The 18,273-nt window shown below is 31.6% G+C and overlaps 1 protein-coding gene across 2 annotated transcripts; it reads left to right on the top strand.

Annotated features, from left to right (window-relative positions):
* Positions 1–322: 322 nt before the first annotated feature.
* Positions 323–18,065, top strand: LOC143230610 (uncharacterized). Of its 2 annotated transcripts, XM_076464456.1 has the most exons (9): positions 323–522; positions 7,595–7,658; positions 8,805–8,838; positions 11,695–11,784; positions 12,535–12,663; positions 14,667–14,813; positions 15,735–15,875; positions 16,117–16,482; positions 17,392–18,065. In XM_076464456.1, exons 1-9 carry the CDS (start codon positions 465–467, stop codon positions 17,452–17,454), a joined length of 1,092 nt encoding a protein of 363 aa, XP_076320571.1. In that variant the 5' UTR covers positions 323–464; the 3' UTR covers positions 17,455–18,065. The 2 variants fall into 2 exon arrangements, with proteins under 2 accessions (XP_076320571.1, XP_076320573.1); XM_076464458.1 differs by lacking the exon at positions 16,117–16,482.
* Positions 18,066–18,273: the final 208 nt, after the last annotated feature.

Genomic DNA, 18,273 nt, shown 5'->3' with positions numbered 1-18,273 from the left:
CTTCACCTCCATTTTGAACACTCTACTGAGATGCCGATCATAAGTTTGGACTTATTTCTTTTTTTGTCATAGAATATAACCTTTAAAATTTTACGTTTTTGGTATAGACAGACAGATGATATTGCTTTTATTGTTACTCGAATATTAAATTTAAACTGGATGCTTTAGAATAATATAGTGTTGTTTTACTGGTACACTAAATAAATGTTGATTTTTTTTTCCCTACGTTTAAGTTTATATTCAAATTGCTTAAAATATTATGTCATGTTCTGCTGACCAATGAAAATGCTGCAATTTCACAAGAACGTCATTAGAACAGTTGACCAATTCCTTTTGAGCGTTTCCGTGTGTTTAGACTGGAATGAAAGGAAAAGGTCTGGGGTAGAAAGGGCGTAGAGTGAAGTGGGGAAGTAGGAGTGCGGAGTTACATCACTTAAACATCCAAACAGACAATCTTCTAAAAGATGTCAGGAACTGAAGAAAATAATGTTAGTCAAGATCCAACAGCAAAGAAAGTGCTTGGTAGGAATAATTCTTACGCGTCTAGGAACATGAGTAATTTGATTACAACAAAACGTAAATTATGTAATAATAGTTAGAGCTACGTCAGTTTAATAATTTTTTGTTAATCGAATATTACTTATAAAGAATCCAGACGATAACGTGATTTTGAGTATAAACATTTTAGTTGTTTAGTAAAATTGTCATTTGTTTTGTTTTCACTATTCTGGGCGCTTCCCTATATTTATTGTTAATGTTAATCGCACAATATGGAATTAAAATAGTTCCCTAACCTAAGCTAAAAATGAAATAATAAAAACCTTTTCATATTGAAACGTTAGATAAAATTTATCGGGTATAGCAAAATTAAAAGTAAATACGTGTTGTACGCTTGTACTTTTTAGATGTTAACCAACAAAACTTCTAAAGACCTGATTTTTCTGACAAAGTACAGGATTTCTGTTTTTAATTTATTTGTTTCACGCCTATTCAAGTGTGCTTGTTTTTATGTGCTAAAGATCTACCCTGCACCAAATACTGTATATTTATTTTAACTTTTTTTTAAATTTTGGTGCAGAAGCGATTTTTCCTGTTGGTTTTATGCGTATGTGTGTAATCTGTGGAATTACTTTAATTTCAAGCACTGTATGGTTAACTTAAACGTGTTAGAGTGATTAGAACGTTTAATTGTAAACAAGTTATATTTCTAAGGTTGAAATATTCAAAAGTTCCATGGTAATAGTACATGTTATTAATCTTTTTTCCCTACCATGTTATTGTAGAAATGAAATTAACTTACTTTTTTAGTTATATATTTGCTAAAGATAGTTTAGTAAATTATGAGAGTTCTAATGTATCTCAAAAGGGTTGATATGGATATTGACACTTTGATTGATAAGCAAAGAACAACATTTCGACCTTCTCCCGTCATCTTCAGATTAACAAAGAGTGTTAATATCCATACCAGCTGTTCTGAGATGTATGTTGTTATTTCAAGTGGGTTTCTTTTCATGGAGAGTTCTAATGTGATTCATGTTGTCAGAGCAATTCATGTTTGTGCATAATACATTAGAGTATCTGTACCAAAAGGAAAACGTTTAAAATTTTTTTAAGTTCACTATTGTAGGCCATTTATACAATATACAAGACATCATTTAGATTCTAATATTAGTGTTCAGTTTAAGCCATCTTATTTGCAAAAGATCTTTTAAGGAAAGAACAGGATGATTATGGGTTTGGATATTTGGATTTGTGGTTTGGAAAAGGTTGTATGGGAATGGAACTAGAAAGTAGAGAGAGAGGTTAAGCGAGAGAGAGTCAATTTTTAAGGTTTACAAAAATCCAAATCCATAAATGGAGATCACAATTCCCTAATTGAACACTGCAGGTGGTAACACTAGAGAATACAGATTAAGTAATAATAAACTGCAGTTAATTCAGTGTTACATTTGTAACATGGGGAGGTTACCTGTGGAACACTCACTTTGGGTTGTAATAAAGTATTTGAAGGAACTTAAGAGGAGTTTGGATAAGTATTTTATTGATCATGATTAGATATATAAGAAAAGCAATCTTGATACTTAGTTTGGAAAAGGGTGATAGTATAAAATGATGTTGCTTAGATTGGCTAAATGGCTGTTTAGTATCTCATGAAAATGTAATTTTAACATGAGCAGTTTTCTGTGGTTCTTTAAAAGGTTACATCAGGCCTGATTTACTACTGTGATGTGTTTAATTACTTGATTCTCACTGGAGTGTTCTAAAAGTTTCAACATATGTTAGTTACTTGCATCCACCAATGAAGATGTGACCTGTATTCCTTGTCCTGAATGGATGCTAGATGGAAATGATTAAGGAAGATGATAATCTTAATTCTGAAATTAAGAAAACATTATGAATTGTGAGGAACTATAGTATTCTTGAGCAGATAATACTTCCCCAAGGGGATTGTGGGGAGGTGTATGACATGGTTGGTATTGTCCTGTCTTAGTTTTGTGGGGACATGGTTGTTCCAATTCTTAGTTTTGCAGAGGTGCCTAACATGTTTGGAAATGTTCTGTTTTAATTATCTGGTGGTTTTGTTTTTTCAATTTAAAAAGTTTTAACTTTTTTATTGCATATTCTTAAAATATGCAACTACAGAAAATTGGAAATTTTGAGAAAATTATTTGTAAATTGTTGCAAACACATTATACCATTGGATGTATCTGTCTCATTGTAACTAAATTTTTCAGATAGTTAATGTGGTAACTTAAGAATTAAGATATGCAACTTAGTAGAAAGTAGTTGCAGGTAACCAGGCCTTTTATGACTTCCACCTCTATCAGAAATACTATTAATTCATTGTATCAGTATTAATTATTGGGGAATGTGGTAGAATTTTAGCCTTGTATTTTAATTTATAAATATTGGTTGGTTAGATTGGTAGTAGTGATTTTTTTTTTAAGGCTTAAAAAGATAGGTTTTAAAATAAACTTGTAGAGTTTGTTTTACTGTTGTAGGTTGCTTTATTATAGTTGGGAAAATAGCAGATAAATAGAAATAAAGGAAACAAGGTAGGAAATTATAATAAAGGTTTCCTTGTTATGTTGGATTTGGACTGTAAGAGTGCACAGGCTTATTTAGGGCCTAAGGTGAGGAGCAGGTTAAACTAGCATGTGTGCGTAAATCTTTGACTCCTTACAATAATGAAAGATGCGATTTACGTAATGAAGATGAGGGGAAGAGGTCTCTCGTTAATTCTACCGATAAGGTTGTTTTAGTTCCCCAGGTAACTTATTTTCTAAGAAATTTCCTTTAGAATTGTCAGAAGCAGTTATTTTGAATTTTTTTTACAAAGTGCAGCAGTAACACTATGATAATTATGAATTAATGTAGTCTTTCAAAAGGTGAAATATGACAAAGAAGTAATGTTGCAAACTAAATCACAAGATGTAGTCATAATAAATGCAAATACTGATTAGTTTTAGAATTCTGCTAGTTTAACCAATATATATTATAACAATCATAATTTAACGTTTATTTGATTTTAAAAAAAAAATTCCTTTTGATAACTACATAATTGTAAGGTTTGGGTTTCTTTAGTTATTTATTTTCAAACCATGTTTGTGTTTAAATTTTTCAGTATTTGTTAGTGTTCATACTGTGTAAACTATTTTCTGTTTCCTGTATTCACTGAGAATTCCTGTAACTGTTATTTTGTCTGTATTGTCTTATGTAACATATGTTGTTGGTTAGTGTGTTTTGTTTTCTTTTAGTGATTTACCAGTATCTTCTTTGAAAGATGAGAGTATCTTACTTCTGCTTCTTGAAACAAACAAAAGCAGAAAAATGTTGTACAACCTCTAGCCTATTTTGTTTGAAGCTCTTTCGTCTTGTTGAAATGAGCCTAGAAACATTAGGGTCTTTTTACTTTATTGATTAATAGCCTGTTTATATAGTAATGAACAAAACTGTTTTGGCACAAAATATACATAATGACACCTCAATTTGTGATATTTCAGTAAAATGACAGTATAAAAATGTGAATGCTTTCTTCAGTGTCTGATACATAATTCAGAATAAATTCAGTAGAGGTCAGGACAAACATTACCAGTGACATCTAGTGAGCACCAATTGTAATACATAACACTTGTGTAAATTTGGGTAAATACTTTAAAAAATTGGTCAACTGGTTGAGTTATCTGGTGCAAAATACTTATGGGTCTTATGTATTGTAAACTGTGTTGCTTGCTGTTTTCCAGGTGTTGTATGAACTTTGAATCTATAAATTGAATATTATGTGAAGTTGTGTGATATTTAAATGTGGAAAGTTTTTATTGCCTTTTCTCTTCAGTTGTGAACTTTTTTAGGGTGTATGAAGTATGTTATAAACACTTTTGCTTATCTTGTGTTATTAAAACAAGGTTTTTTAACCACAATATTTTATATAGAAACATGCTATGTTTAATTTACTACCAATCTTGCTAGTCTTTTTTTTTTTTTGTAAGCCTTAACATTGGTAATCTGTGTAGCACATTATCATTGGCTTCTGGATAAGCCAAGTACATCATAACACCATTTCTCTTGTCCGTATAACCAGGTTGAACTGTAGTTTCACTCTAAGCTGGTATTTTGCTCTGATAAAAAAAAATATTGGTCCTTAAAAAGATAACAGATTTCTGTTTAGAAAGCATATTTCTCCATTAAACTTAACTTTACAGAAACCACTTAAATATCATAAAAACTGACCCTTGAATTACTTATGAAATACTGTCATTTTTACACACATTAAAAAGTTAAAATTATATCCAACTTTTTATAGGACAAATTTCATATATAATAATAGTAATAATAATTTTTATTTTGAACTTTTCTATGCACTGTGAATAAAATCATTTGTTTAAGGATTCCTTATTTTTTCTAAACATAATGTCACTTTTGAACAAAATAGGGCTAATTCAACTCTAACTTACACATGTATGTTTTATTAACTTTTAGTCTATTGGCATTCCTTAACTTTGGCTTTCGTGGTTGCCATATCTCTGCACCGAGAAGTCATGGGCTAGTGATCTGAATGTGATGAAAGCTTTTGCTTTTTTTTTTTTTTTTTCAAACTATATTAACTAGTACGGCTTCCAGTTCAGTGGATTAGTATATAGTAGAGCTGAAATTATAACTTGGTATTGTTTAGCTGAAGCAATGGTTTGCGTAAGCAACTTTCACCCCAAATAAAATGGTGTGTGTGTGTGTGTGTGTAATGCAATGTTTAAAACTTAAGAATTGTTAACCTGAAGATTTATTTAAAAGTTTTATTTTGTATGGTATAAGAAGTATGCCAGTCATTATAAATATAATGAATGCATATGGCATTTCATAAAATGAAATATAAATTTCAAAGTTCTATAAAATAAATACTGCATAAGAAAGATTCACAACAATCTAGGAAAACAAGCATTAGTAATTGAAATCTATGGGTTTGAACTGTTTATTTCTATAAAAATGTGTATCACAGTGAAATATTTCTGAATTTTCCCCATCTACAATTTCATACAGATATAAAAGAAACCTTCATAAGCTATGTAGTTTGTAGAAAGTTCTTTTGGAAGTTTCAAACTTGCTTTCAGTAGTTTTGTTTTCTTTGGCAACACAGTAAAACAAACCATAAAGCAAGTGTCTTAGCTATGGATATGAGAATGGTAAAATTAAACACCATTGGCCTAGAATAGGTTATACACTAGTTACGATAACGTACAACGACCAAGATACCATGAAGTAATTAATGGTTGTAAAATTATTAAATATAGTTTCTATTAAGAAAAGCTACATTTAGTAAAAGGTTTAGAAGAATTAGAAACATATAAACTTGAACTGAATCAGATATGCCTAGTTTTAGAGAATATGGTAGACAAGGGCAAAGTGCTACAATAACTATTCAATAAGTAAGGAATAGTTTGAAAATATTGTATGAAATAGAACTTGATAAACAATTTTGTCAGTAAAATATTTAGCCTGACATGATGCTGTTGACAGGTCATAGGTCACCAATAAATCTTTCTCAGTTTTGACTGTCTATAGTAAATGCTGGTCAATTTGAAAGTAATTGCATATGTAGTGAAATTTTCTGATCAATGAATAATAAACAAAATTCTTTGAAAGGAAGTTTTTAATATTTCTACAAAATATTTTAATAAAATATTGAAATTTAAACAAATTTCTAGTTGAAAGTAAACACTTTAGGAAATTTTACTGAGATTCATTCAGTTTGGTGCTAAGTGCTTCTACTGTGATATGAAGAAAATTGGCAGGTGTCACTGGCATACCATTTTTCTAAAAAGGGTTAATGTGTCCCTCAGTAGGTTTGCAATGAGTTTACAGATTTGCAATTCTAAAATCTGTTTTTTTCCCTTACAGTTGATGGAATGGAGATAGCTTACAATTATACAAACATACACAAGAATCTCATTGTGTAGCTCTACATTATAATAAAGAGAAAAACTTCTATCCTGAAGATAAGAGCCAAGGACTGTTCAGGAAAGTGGTGACCAACATATGTTTTTATGTTGGTGGGATAAGAGGTCATAAGTTTAAATAGGTCAAACATTATTTCCAGTAAGGACAGCTTTACAGTAGATGAAAACTTATGGAATGAATTGCAATCCAAAGTTAAAGATGAATATTTGAAAGACCAGGGTTTTATTCTGGGTTTAGTTTTTTTCTGTTGAGAAAAAGTGATTGGATAAATGCCCTTTTGATCCACTATAATAAAATAAATATTTTGATTCAGATATGGTTAGTTAGGAGTGAGTTGTCCTAGTGTATAAGAGCTGATTTATCATAAATTTTAAAATGTTTAAATTTTGTTTTTGATGGGATTAGTGGTAGTGAAAGTGTCAAAAGCCAAGTATTGACAAAACATTGTTTTGTAAACCTTTATATTTTTTTTAGTTCATGCTCTGTGTATAGACCAGTGGGCTTAACTCTGCCTTGGTTGTTTGAATAGCATCTTTGGGACCATTATGAGATATATATCAAAGCCTGTGTAAATTTGTTTTTCTTGTCCTTGCTGATTTCACTGCATGCTATTATAGAGGCTTAAAACACTTACTGATGTGGTCAGTATTATGTCAACACTAGCACCAATACCATAATATATTACCATATTTAATGATTTTCTTGTAAGGAAACAACAAACATTAGTTAAACTTCTTAAAAAACAACACTTTTCTACATTCAAATCAACCAATCAGAAAGCTTGTTTATCTTTCAGTATGGTTAAATTATATGAAGTGAATAACTGTGTTGGTTTTAAATGCTTGTGATTTAAAAATATCTTTCTTAAAACAAGATAACTTTACAAGCAAAGTTTTGCTTGATTTATTTGAAAAGGATAATACATGGTGAAGAACTTGTGGAATGAGTTAAGTTTCTTAAATCCTACTATTACTGTTTTCACGATAAAACAAGCATGATATTCTTTGTTCTTTATTAACCCTAATAAGTCTAAACCTTTTATATCAAAATAACTGATTAGCTCCTGAACTGCAACATCTAATTCATGTATATATAGTTTCTATATAAATGTATTTATATTAGTGCTATGTTTTTTTTCTAGCTACCCATGTGACAGGAACAGTGAAGTGGTTCAACGTAAAGAATGGATATGGCTTTATTAACAGGTTTGTTTGTGTGTTAGTCTTTAGGGACTAGACTTTTATTTTCTGAAATGTCCAGTTTCAGCAGTGACATATTTTAGCTTTTATAGTTTAAGATGTTTTTGTCATTGATAAACAAATTTTATGGAAAACTGATAACCCAGTTTAATATATAAAGAGGAGGTGGTAAGACAACAAAATATGTATAAAGAAATATCTTATACCAGTTGTATAAACCACATTCAAATCTTTCTGGAAGTTCTGTTTGTTAATATTTTCTATATTACATGCATGTTTTTTAAACACTTTTTATGTTAATACCTTTGTGAAATTATTTACCATGCATTATCACTTGCAAGACACATGGGGGTATTACACATGTAAATATGTGAGAGTATTGCAGTTCAAGATATCACAAATGTGTAAAGATATGCTTATTTTGAAATTTTTCATCATATACAAGTGTCTACACTTTAAAACTTGTTGATTTTTAACATGTATAGCTATGTACTGGCTACTTTAGACCTGTTCATATCATTAAACGTACAACTATTTAACACAACTATCTATGATCTATTGTGTCTTTACCCACTACAGGTCAGGTCCCTGGAACACTGTTTGTAGTATTAATCTGTGATCTGCTCTTTGCCCACTGCAGGTCAGGCCCCTGGAACACACTGTTTGTAGTTTACAGGTATTCAGGCTTAAACCAAAACTAGGTAACAACTGTCATTTGATTATTATGCCTATTTTGAATATTAAGATAATGCAGGTAAATGGGGCTTGAACTTAAACTAAGTGACAAATGCTAGTTGGTTAGGTTGTTGTGCATATTTTGAGTGCTTGTCATGGTTAGGAATTCTGTAGTATATTTCCAATCTAATGATTAGAGCATTAAGGGGAAATAATTAGCTTATTACATTTTGTTTTATATCAGATTGCCATGTCTTTTCCACTTTGAACTATTCAGATAACAGGTATGAAAATTGTACAGCCTTTTCAACAGTTTTGATAATTGTCAGTTCTCATTACAGCTATTTAATTGCTTAATATTTGGAATGGCTTTGCAACTATTTGAAGTCTCAGTTGTATGTGTTGCAAAGTTTAACTTAACCAAGATCTGTATGTTTAACTTTTTCATTATTCCACTTTTTATTGTGTGCAATGAAGACTTGATACTAAAGAAGACATCTTTGTTCATCAGGTATGTGAATTATTTGATTTTCACATGAAAAGTTATAATAATTAGAAAATAGTAAATGATAGTTATCAACTAATTATTTCTGGTCACTAGATATCAAAATGGCTTTACCTTTTGAGTTGCCTGATCTTGTTTTAAGTATGAGTTACCAGTTTTAAATGTTTTTAAAAACTGTATGGTATTTTGTTATTGTTTCAGAAGCTTTCATAGCAACTCTGTTTAAAAATGTTTTCCACATGTTTAACCATGTAATGATGTGAAACAGTAGTTTTGAAACCCTTTCTATTTGTGAATCTAACTGCTTTTGAGTCCTCACCTTTGTTGTGACTTACCATAAGGCATATATACAAAACAAAATAAATATACTCAATATTCCAAATGATCCTAGTATTTGGGGATCATTGTGGTTGATCGCTTTCAATTGCTGGATTCATCATTTCATTACATGAAATGTGTGGTTCCACCTGGTTGTTCATTCAGTTTTTAACTATGTTTAAACAGTTATTCTGTATTGGGTAATATCTGGATCTTGCCAACAATGAATTGTATGAAACAAGTCTTTAATTAAAGGGTATTTGCTACTTGTACAAATTATGCCATTTTATAACATTGTCAATTCTGAGAATAAGAGATAGTTATAATATTAAGAAATGTGTTGAACTTACCTCTTGAGAGAACTGTTGCAGTTGCATTCATTTGTTACAGTTGTATATTCTAACCTTAAAACAATGTTGATAATAATGTTTCTTCTGTTGGTCAGGATTTTGAAGGTGATTAGTATAAGTTTCAATTATAGGATAAAGTTTCCTGTATTAACTGCTTCTTGCTACAGAGCCTTAGTTTTCAGTCTTGTATATCCATTAACTATTATCATTTATTAGATAGTAAGTGTTCATGAGGTTTGAGCATGGTTAGTTACAACTTGTTAGTAGTTGGTTTGTAGTGAAGTATACCTCCAATTGTAAGAGGGTCCCCTGTTGGTACAGTGGTAAGTCTACAGATTTACAATGCTAAAATCAGGGGTTTGATTCCCCTTGCTAGACACAGCCTGATGTGGCTTTGCTATAAGAAAATGCCCCCCCCCACACACACACAAGTGGATAGGAAACTAGAAGTAACCAGTGGAAAGTAACAGTAACTGATTGTGTAACAAATGCTATTTTACACATCTTGACCAAAAGTTAAAGAGAATTTCAAAAATAATATTCTACTTTGAAATCAATTAAGACTTAACGTTAATCCTCTTGCTGCAGCTGATGTATATTTTCTAGTGCTCCCACTGTGAGCAAGATGAATGACCCTAGTGTCATTCAAGATTTGTGCTGTAATATGTGGGGATAAAATGAGCTTGAAGGTGTTTGTCATCCCACCTAATGTTAATATATGGTTTCTATCGGTGTTTTCCATTCAATCCTTCAGTAACCAACAAGATTCTTAAGTGATAGATATGACAACTGTATGCCAACTATGCTCTCGTCTCAAGAGCACCAAGTAGTAACCTTAATTACTATATGAATATTCCTGATGTGCTTGAGTTGTATGAATTAGAAGGCTGTGAAAATGAGTTGAATGGTGTTCAAATCTGTGATGAAGAGACAGATACAAGAGGATGCTAGCTTTTCATCTGGTGATGTCAAGATGAACTTGGGCCCAGCAGGGGTAGATGTAAACAGTGAGAGTGGGAAAAATTTGTTCCAGTTGCAATGTCAGGAGGTTGGAGCACTTGGAAATGTACATCCAAGCCATGGTGAACGAGTTGAACTTTTGGTCCAAACATAGCAGATCTTACAATATAATGTTTACACTTATTTAATGGTGCAGTTGTTTTAATATAGTATAATAGTGGCTTTTATTCAAATTCAGAGTAATAATCTTGAATAAACATCAATCTATTATATTAAAAAAAACAAACTTAACAATAGTCAATCAATCTAATCATGCACCCCCCAAAAAAAAATTATAATGTTAAGGTTACCATGAACGTTAATGCTTCCTAAGACACATCCAGTAATCTGTTTTAATATTTGTTTTGATCCTTTTAATCAAACCTGTTTGTAAATATCTTTCCAAAAGTTCCTTCACAGATGAAATTATATCACAATGAGTCTTACCCTTGAAAAATCCAGGAATTTGAAAAGGACTCAGTTTTAATTTTTGTCAACTTTATCTCGTAAAGAAGAAAATTAAGCAAAAAATGGTGCTTCTGTTTTGTGTGATTATTTTAGTGTATCATGTCGGCCACTTAGTTCTCGTTTATATATAATCACCTAATATGTTATTCTTTGGTGATACTTCTGGTCAAGAGTTGATTCATGCAAGAAAAATAACATTTTCTCATCTGCTGTTAAATTGTAGTGTTATTGTTTAAAGTTTTGTCATACCAAAGTTTTCAAGATGTTCTCACCCAAACAAATGTGGAGCAGAATTATGAAAGTGTGTAGGCCTAGAAATCCTGGAATTTTGTGTAAAGTTGAGAGAGAGAGAGAGAGAGAAGAAATTTAAGAAAAGGGCCATCCTGTAACTGAAATTGCACCTAACACTAATTTATTTGTGAAGTGAGAAAAAGTAACTGCATTGGTAAAAGTACTATATAAGAATAAACTTGCTTGCAATTAAAATATATTTTAATCTAACAGATGGTTAAAGTGAGGATTCTTATTTGAATCCCAAGCATTTTTTTAAATGAATGTTTTTTATTGGAAAAACTTAGCCTGTTAATCATTGAAAACTTAAGATATTTTCATAAGTCAGGATTGGTTCTTAAGGCAGATATGGTTATAAATAACTTTTATGCACTATAGTTTTGTGTTTATTAATGTATTTATCATGGAACCTAAACATGTTAGTTTTTTTCTGCAGACAGCTATAATAAAAAACAACCCAAAGAAGATTGTACGGAGTGTGGGAGATGGAGAGATAGTAGAGTTTGATGTTGTTGTGGGAGAAAAGGTATATTTCTTTCAAATTTCAGTTTTTTTAGTTTGGTATTAGTTTGTACTAACAGGAAGGTGTGTAACTTCCAAAAAAAAAAAAAAGGCTGTTGTCTTACTTTTATCCTTCATACCATTTGTTTCTCCCATTACTAATTAATGCTTTTCCAATGATTTTAAAGGAGGTTGCATCACTTAAACCCATGAAATTGTAAGGTGTAACACTGTTATTAATGAAGACCAATTAAACTTTGTTGTTTTCTTAACATAGTATCTTGGAGCTGTTTTCAAGTCTTACTTTTTGTTTAAATTAACGATATTTATATTAGCAAAGTTTACCAATGACATTTAAAATCTGTGTTGAGGTGTTAAGCAATGGCTTGGATCAGTTTGTAAGTAGGACAAGTAATTAGGAGGTGGCTATTGGTCATAGTAAATGCAAGGTTATAAATTGTTTATCACACTGGAAAGCTGGAGTATTTTGTTGAAGAGTTGTATGTTTGTAATAACAAACTTCAAACATAACTTACAAAAAGGAGTCCTTTTGCACCAAACATGCTCACCCTATCAGCTGTAGGAATGTTATGTGACTGTCAATTCCATTATTTGTTGGTAAGAGCATCCCAAGAGTTGAAAGTGGGTGGTAATAACTAGCTGCCATCCCTCTAATTTTACACTGCAGAATTAGGGACACCTAATTATGTAGCTTTGTGTGAAATTCAAACCAAACAAAAACAAGTCCAAGTGTTCATGTTCTTATTTTTTACAGGGAAATGAAGCAGCCAATGTAACGGGACCTGATGGAGTTCCCGTTCAGGGGAGCCGCTATGCAGCAGACAAAAGACCTTTTCGTAGACGATATATTTCCAGACGACGCTCCCAACGTAGACTCCGACGAGTAAGCTGCATGCTTTATAAAAGATGTTCTTAATATTTTGTCTTCAGAAGAGCTTGCTATCTGGTTAAAAAAATAAAACTTGGATTGGTCATTAGCTAGTTACATGCTGTTGTATTTGTACACTTGTTTCATTGGTTGGTCATCATAGCCTTATGTGTTTTCCAGATAGTTCTCACAATTTATTTTATTATGGATGCAATATAGTTTTAATTATTTCTTCATTTGTTCTCGTGCTATATTTTATCAAAACTGGTAGTGTTTTACATGTTGCAGTAATTGAGTTCTTTCAAATACTGTTGTCTAACTAGAGGTAAAGCTTTATTAAACTACTGTTTTTATATTAACTAAATGGATATCCATAACATCCTAAAGTCAGCTGTATCTTCTGATATTTGCTTTGGATTAAAAATTTATTTTTGGACAAATAGATTGCTAGATTACTCCACTATGTTAAATACAAACAGGTAAATAATGTCGTGTAAAGATGGACCAAAGCAATGGCAATTTCATCAGTTTGATGTACATGTGTAATCATACTAGATGTATCATTTATTTTATCAAAGGAATGAATATATTTCATTTAAAACACAGATTATACTTGAATTCTCTGGACTAGCACATCATAAGATATCCTAAATGATTTGCTGTTTCCTATAGTGAAGTTTAAGCACCTAAAAACTAGATGTGAAACTACAAAGTAGTGAATCCCTTGAAAGAAATTGGTGTTGGAATCAGCACACGACACATTCTCTTTTATAAATAGAAACAAATAAGAATAAAAATTCTTTAAAGCTGCAGTGCCACGTTGGTCCCTCACTTCTAATGCACCACATTTCAAACTCTTCATGCTATAATTGTGTAAGCAGACTAAGTCCACTCTGAATGGTAGGACTGGCCATATGTGCTGTTCGTTATTCTTTTCTACAACTCTTAATTTCTTGTGAGCAGTTCTCTGATACTTTATTTTTGATGTTTTCATTTGATTGTTTTTCATCTCTTTATTCTCTCAACTTCTACTCTGATACTTGTTCTAGGAGCTTCATAATGTCGAAATTATCACTGGCTTAGTTTTGTTGACGTGCATTTTGTGAGTCCGTAGTCTTTCCCATTACCTGTTGTAACTTTAACTCAGATTCATCATCAGGAGATGTCATCAGTACACTTAATTATTAAGAGGGTTTAATTTCTGTTTATCGTCATTCTCTCCTGTAGTAGTAGTAATAATTACCTCTCATCAATTAGTCTGCAAGTGATTTTGTTTATTTAAAATCAGTTTTTGATATTGATTTTTCTAAATTGTCTTAAGTATCCTTGGCTTCTTTGTGAGGCCTAGCACCACATTCTACTCATGAATAAGATTACTGTAGTAATTCTGATGTTTTTTGAATACAGTGTAGACTGTCTGGTTTCTCAATTATTTAACTATCTCATTATGATTTAAGTATGCAAAAACCCAGAGTGACGATTCAACCAAGTGTTTGTTGCCAAGATGACTTGATAAAATTTTGCTAATCTCTCTGACTAAGCCTTTTTTTTCCCCTTAAAATTATTATAATCTCCTTCAGTAAATTTTTTCTTCAGAACATTCTTGAACAACTAAACACCTTTTCTTATACAAGGTGGGCAAAACTAAACAATGTTCCAGATAATTCCTAAATAATATATTGTAACATGAACCAATTTTACACCTAGTGTATAAATTCCAGTCATGTTTACCTTATTACTAGATGAGAAATTGTATAGAAGGTTCAATATTAAACTCTGAATTTTTGCTCAAGTCTTACATGTTAAGTTTTATAAAAAAATTTAATTTTTAACAGCCATTTTACTTAAATTCTCAAGCCTGGATAGCGTTATGTATTCCTTGCATGTCTGGACGTTAAATAATGATGTAGCACGTTTTTTATTTTTCAACTGTTTGTGCTAGGAATTCTGTTTATCATATAGTAATGCTTCTTTTATAGGTATTATAGGGTAATTGCTAAGACTTGTATAATTTACAGGAAGAAGATGACTTGCAAGGAGTGAAACAGGATCAAGTTCCTGATGAGAGGCGTCAGAGCCGTGGAGAACCTCAAGCGCCTAGGAGGAGACGTGCTTACTTTCGTGGCAATAACTATCGGCCTCGGGGACCACCTCGTACAAGGGAGGTTAGTTGGAATAAGGAAATTATAAGACATAAAATAATAATCTAAAAATGGAACTTCTTTATTTCAACAGTATCATACTAAGTAGTTCTGTCTTCCTGTTTAGGGTTACTAGGCCAAATTCAAAAACAGTTTTCTACTAATATCCAACTTTTAACGTGTTAACCACCTCTCACCAGTATGAATATTTAAATACACTGAGAATGTAATTTTGTCAGATAAGACTAAACATTCTACTGAGGATAATGTGAGGAAATGTCAAACTACTGTTCTCCACACATGGTCATTGCTGTCATTCAATGAAGCATGGAAGTTGCTGGATTAAAACTTGATTTTTGAAGAATTGGTTTATTTTTCTGTTTTAGATCCAAAGCATTAGCTAGCAGTAGTTTGATGTAATTATTTGTTGCTCTTCATCTCCTCCTAAAAGGAATGTTTAATACGAAATTTTAAGATGAGAGAGGTTGTGGTAAAGGACAGATTGACCTGATCTATTATTTGTCTTAATTACATGACCTCAGATGCTCAATTCATCCAATATTTGAGCTGAATTGAAATTGTTTTAAGGTCCCCCCCAAAAAAAAATTTCTTTTACTCCCTTTCTCCCTAATTGAAAAGAAAGGATGTCATTATAATAATTACTTACCGTGTGGTAACTAGATCTAAATAGCAGACTAACCATTTTTTTTTTTTTCTTCAAAGGTCTGTCTTAGATAAAGCTTTAATTTTGGAGTTAATAGGTCAAAAGTTGATCACAATTTAGAGAACGGATATTTTGTCTTCATACAAAAGGAAATACAACTGAAAGAAAGTGCAGACATAAATCATTTTTTAACATGCCAAACAAAGTTAATACATGAGGGGATCATCTTATATCCTTTTAAATAAGTGTTCCCTTTGTTTTTTTATCACCACTGACACTAGGAAGATCAGCCGGACACTGAAGGGAGCAACGTCTCGCAACAAAGGAACCAAGAACAACGTCGAGCACCTCGACGGTATCGTGGCCGGTATTTTCGGCGCAGACCTCGACGCCTACCTGCAGATCAAAACGGTGATGCAAAGGTAAATGTGGAAGTTATCGGCATTTCTAAGCTCAGATTTAATTACTTCAGTTTTTTTAATAGAACAATCATTAAAAAAAATAAAAAAAATTAGAACTTGTTTGGGAGTGAGTAATAACCCTTTTTGTAATTTGTAATTTACTATCTCTACCAAGGTTACTTTCTAGTTCAGTACATTTACATACATGAAAACTTTGGGTAGGTTAAACTACTTCATCAGTAGTAATTTTTTGTGGAATCAGCCAGTAAACAACACTGAAGAAAATGCTAACAGGCAGGAAGAAGAAAGTGATCGTCAACCACGTCGTAGACCTCGCTTTAGATATGGAAGAGGGCGTGGAAGGTTTCGAAGAGGAAATCCTAGGCCAGAAATAAAGGATAATGAACCTGATTCGACTACCAATGGCCCTGCACCTTCTGTAGAAGCTATAAGCAAAATCCCTAATGGGTCTGCTCCGTCTGGAGAGGCAGCAAGTGAAGTTAGAGGCTCGTCGAGTGAAGAACAAAGTACATCTGCGCAGATGAGTGTATTGGATTGTAGCAGAGTTGATGAGTCAACAATAACTACCACTTGTATTCCTACAGAGATGAAGACGGCTGAAAACCAGGTACATGTGTATTAAATGTATGCCTTTTTGTTTTCTCAAATTTTACATCTTATTTTTATAACTTGTTTTACCCTCTGTTTTATATATCTATCTTAATTTTTGCAAATTATGATATTGTATTAACACTGTCAGTTTAATCACTTATTTCATGTAATTTGCAAAGTAAAGGTTAAAATTTTCATCTTCCATTTTGGTGTAGGTCAGAGGAGTCTCACCTGTAAATAATTCATTTTTAAATTTTATTGGGAAAAAATAAGTTGTTCTGATTTACTGAATATTGCATACAAGTAAAGAATTAATATCATAGGTCAGTTATATCTTTCAGTTTTTGTCATATCTGAAGCTGGAGGTTGTGACTACTGCAGTTAGCAAAATGTCATGTCAAAATAACACTATTTCAAGACAATTTCACAAAAGTAATAGAAAAAGTAGATCAAATCTGTTAAACATAATCTAAAAAATAGTGGAAATATTAAATAAGTTTGAGATTGTGTTAATCATAGCTTAACAATACAAATAATAAATAAAATAGAATTTAATTAACCACAGACTGGATACTGATGAAGTGGGAAAACATCATTTTAGGTCATTGTACATTCTAGAATCTAAAAGTTTTGGATTTTTCTTCCCTTTTGTCCATCATGGACAATAATGAAAATTTCCTACAGATGACTGTTTGGCATTAGACCAAAACATTTCTTGAACAAGAGATAAATTCTGTGAATTAAAATTTGGGAAATAAACAAAACAAACTTTCAAACTATTGATGCTTTTCTTGAAGGAAACCATTTCTGGACCAATATTAAAAAAAAAAAAAAGTTTCAAAGTTTTTGCTCGTTATTTTCTCCTAGAAAAGTTTTATAAATTTTTTTTTTCAGTATTCTTAAAAGGAATGTTCTTTCATTTCAGGTGGCTGCTCCTCAAGAGAACGGGACAGAATGTTTTCCTTCTGAAAAAGTGGCATCGGCTTAAACGGATGACTCGACAACTTAACACCTTTTTCTCTAGCATTCAAAGGAGATGGAAGTGCGTTTTACATCAGATTTTTGATAAAACTGTGTCTAACACCATTGGTAACATTTGTTTTGTTTTCATCAAAAGCTGTGCATTTAGGCAAGTGCACATTCTCTAACACCCTGAGGCTAAAATGCACATGTTTCAACAGCAGTTACTATCAGTTCAACTTGAACTTGATTGAATAAAATCGGAAATTACAGATTTGCCACAACCTATTAATTGGATGATTGTTATAGTTTCTAAAAGTGGCAAGTATATTTAGTACCCAATTAAATATACTAATGGACTTTGAGTAATGTCACGAGTTGTAGGTTCATTTGAACTGCAGGCGAGTTTGTAAAGGTTTGGTAAGTTAAAAGTGGCAGGTGAAAGATTTTTAGAAGAATAACATAATCCAAAAAAGTAACTTATTTCTTTAAACATCTTCCTAAGGTATGAGGAAGGACATATTGTTATTTTCCCATTTAAAAAAGTATATTTTGGGAGGCAGTGTAAAATTTGTACAGGTCATCTGGGATATTTGTAAAACATGTGCATTTGCAATAAAAAATTTATTGGTTGCATTATATCAATTTCTAATTTATTTGACAAGACTAATTCTAGATCTGTCATTTGTTGTCCTGTTGCTAACATCTCCAAAAACAGTATATAACTCTTAATTCATGTTCTGTGTTCCAAAGTTGACGAGAAACAAGTGTTGTTTTAAGTAGAACATCCTTTGTGGTTCTGTTTTTGTAGAATAGACCAAAAAATGTTGGGTAAACTAGAACAATT

The sequence above is a fragment of the Tachypleus tridentatus genome, chromosome 10 (genome assembly GCF_004210375.1).
Source record: "Tachypleus tridentatus isolate NWPU-2018 chromosome 10, ASM421037v1, whole genome shotgun sequence".
In the NCBI taxonomy this organism is placed as follows: domain Eukaryota; kingdom Metazoa; phylum Arthropoda; class Merostomata; order Xiphosura; family Limulidae; genus Tachypleus; species Tachypleus tridentatus.
This window is presented reverse-complemented; position numbering and strand designations above follow the sequence as displayed.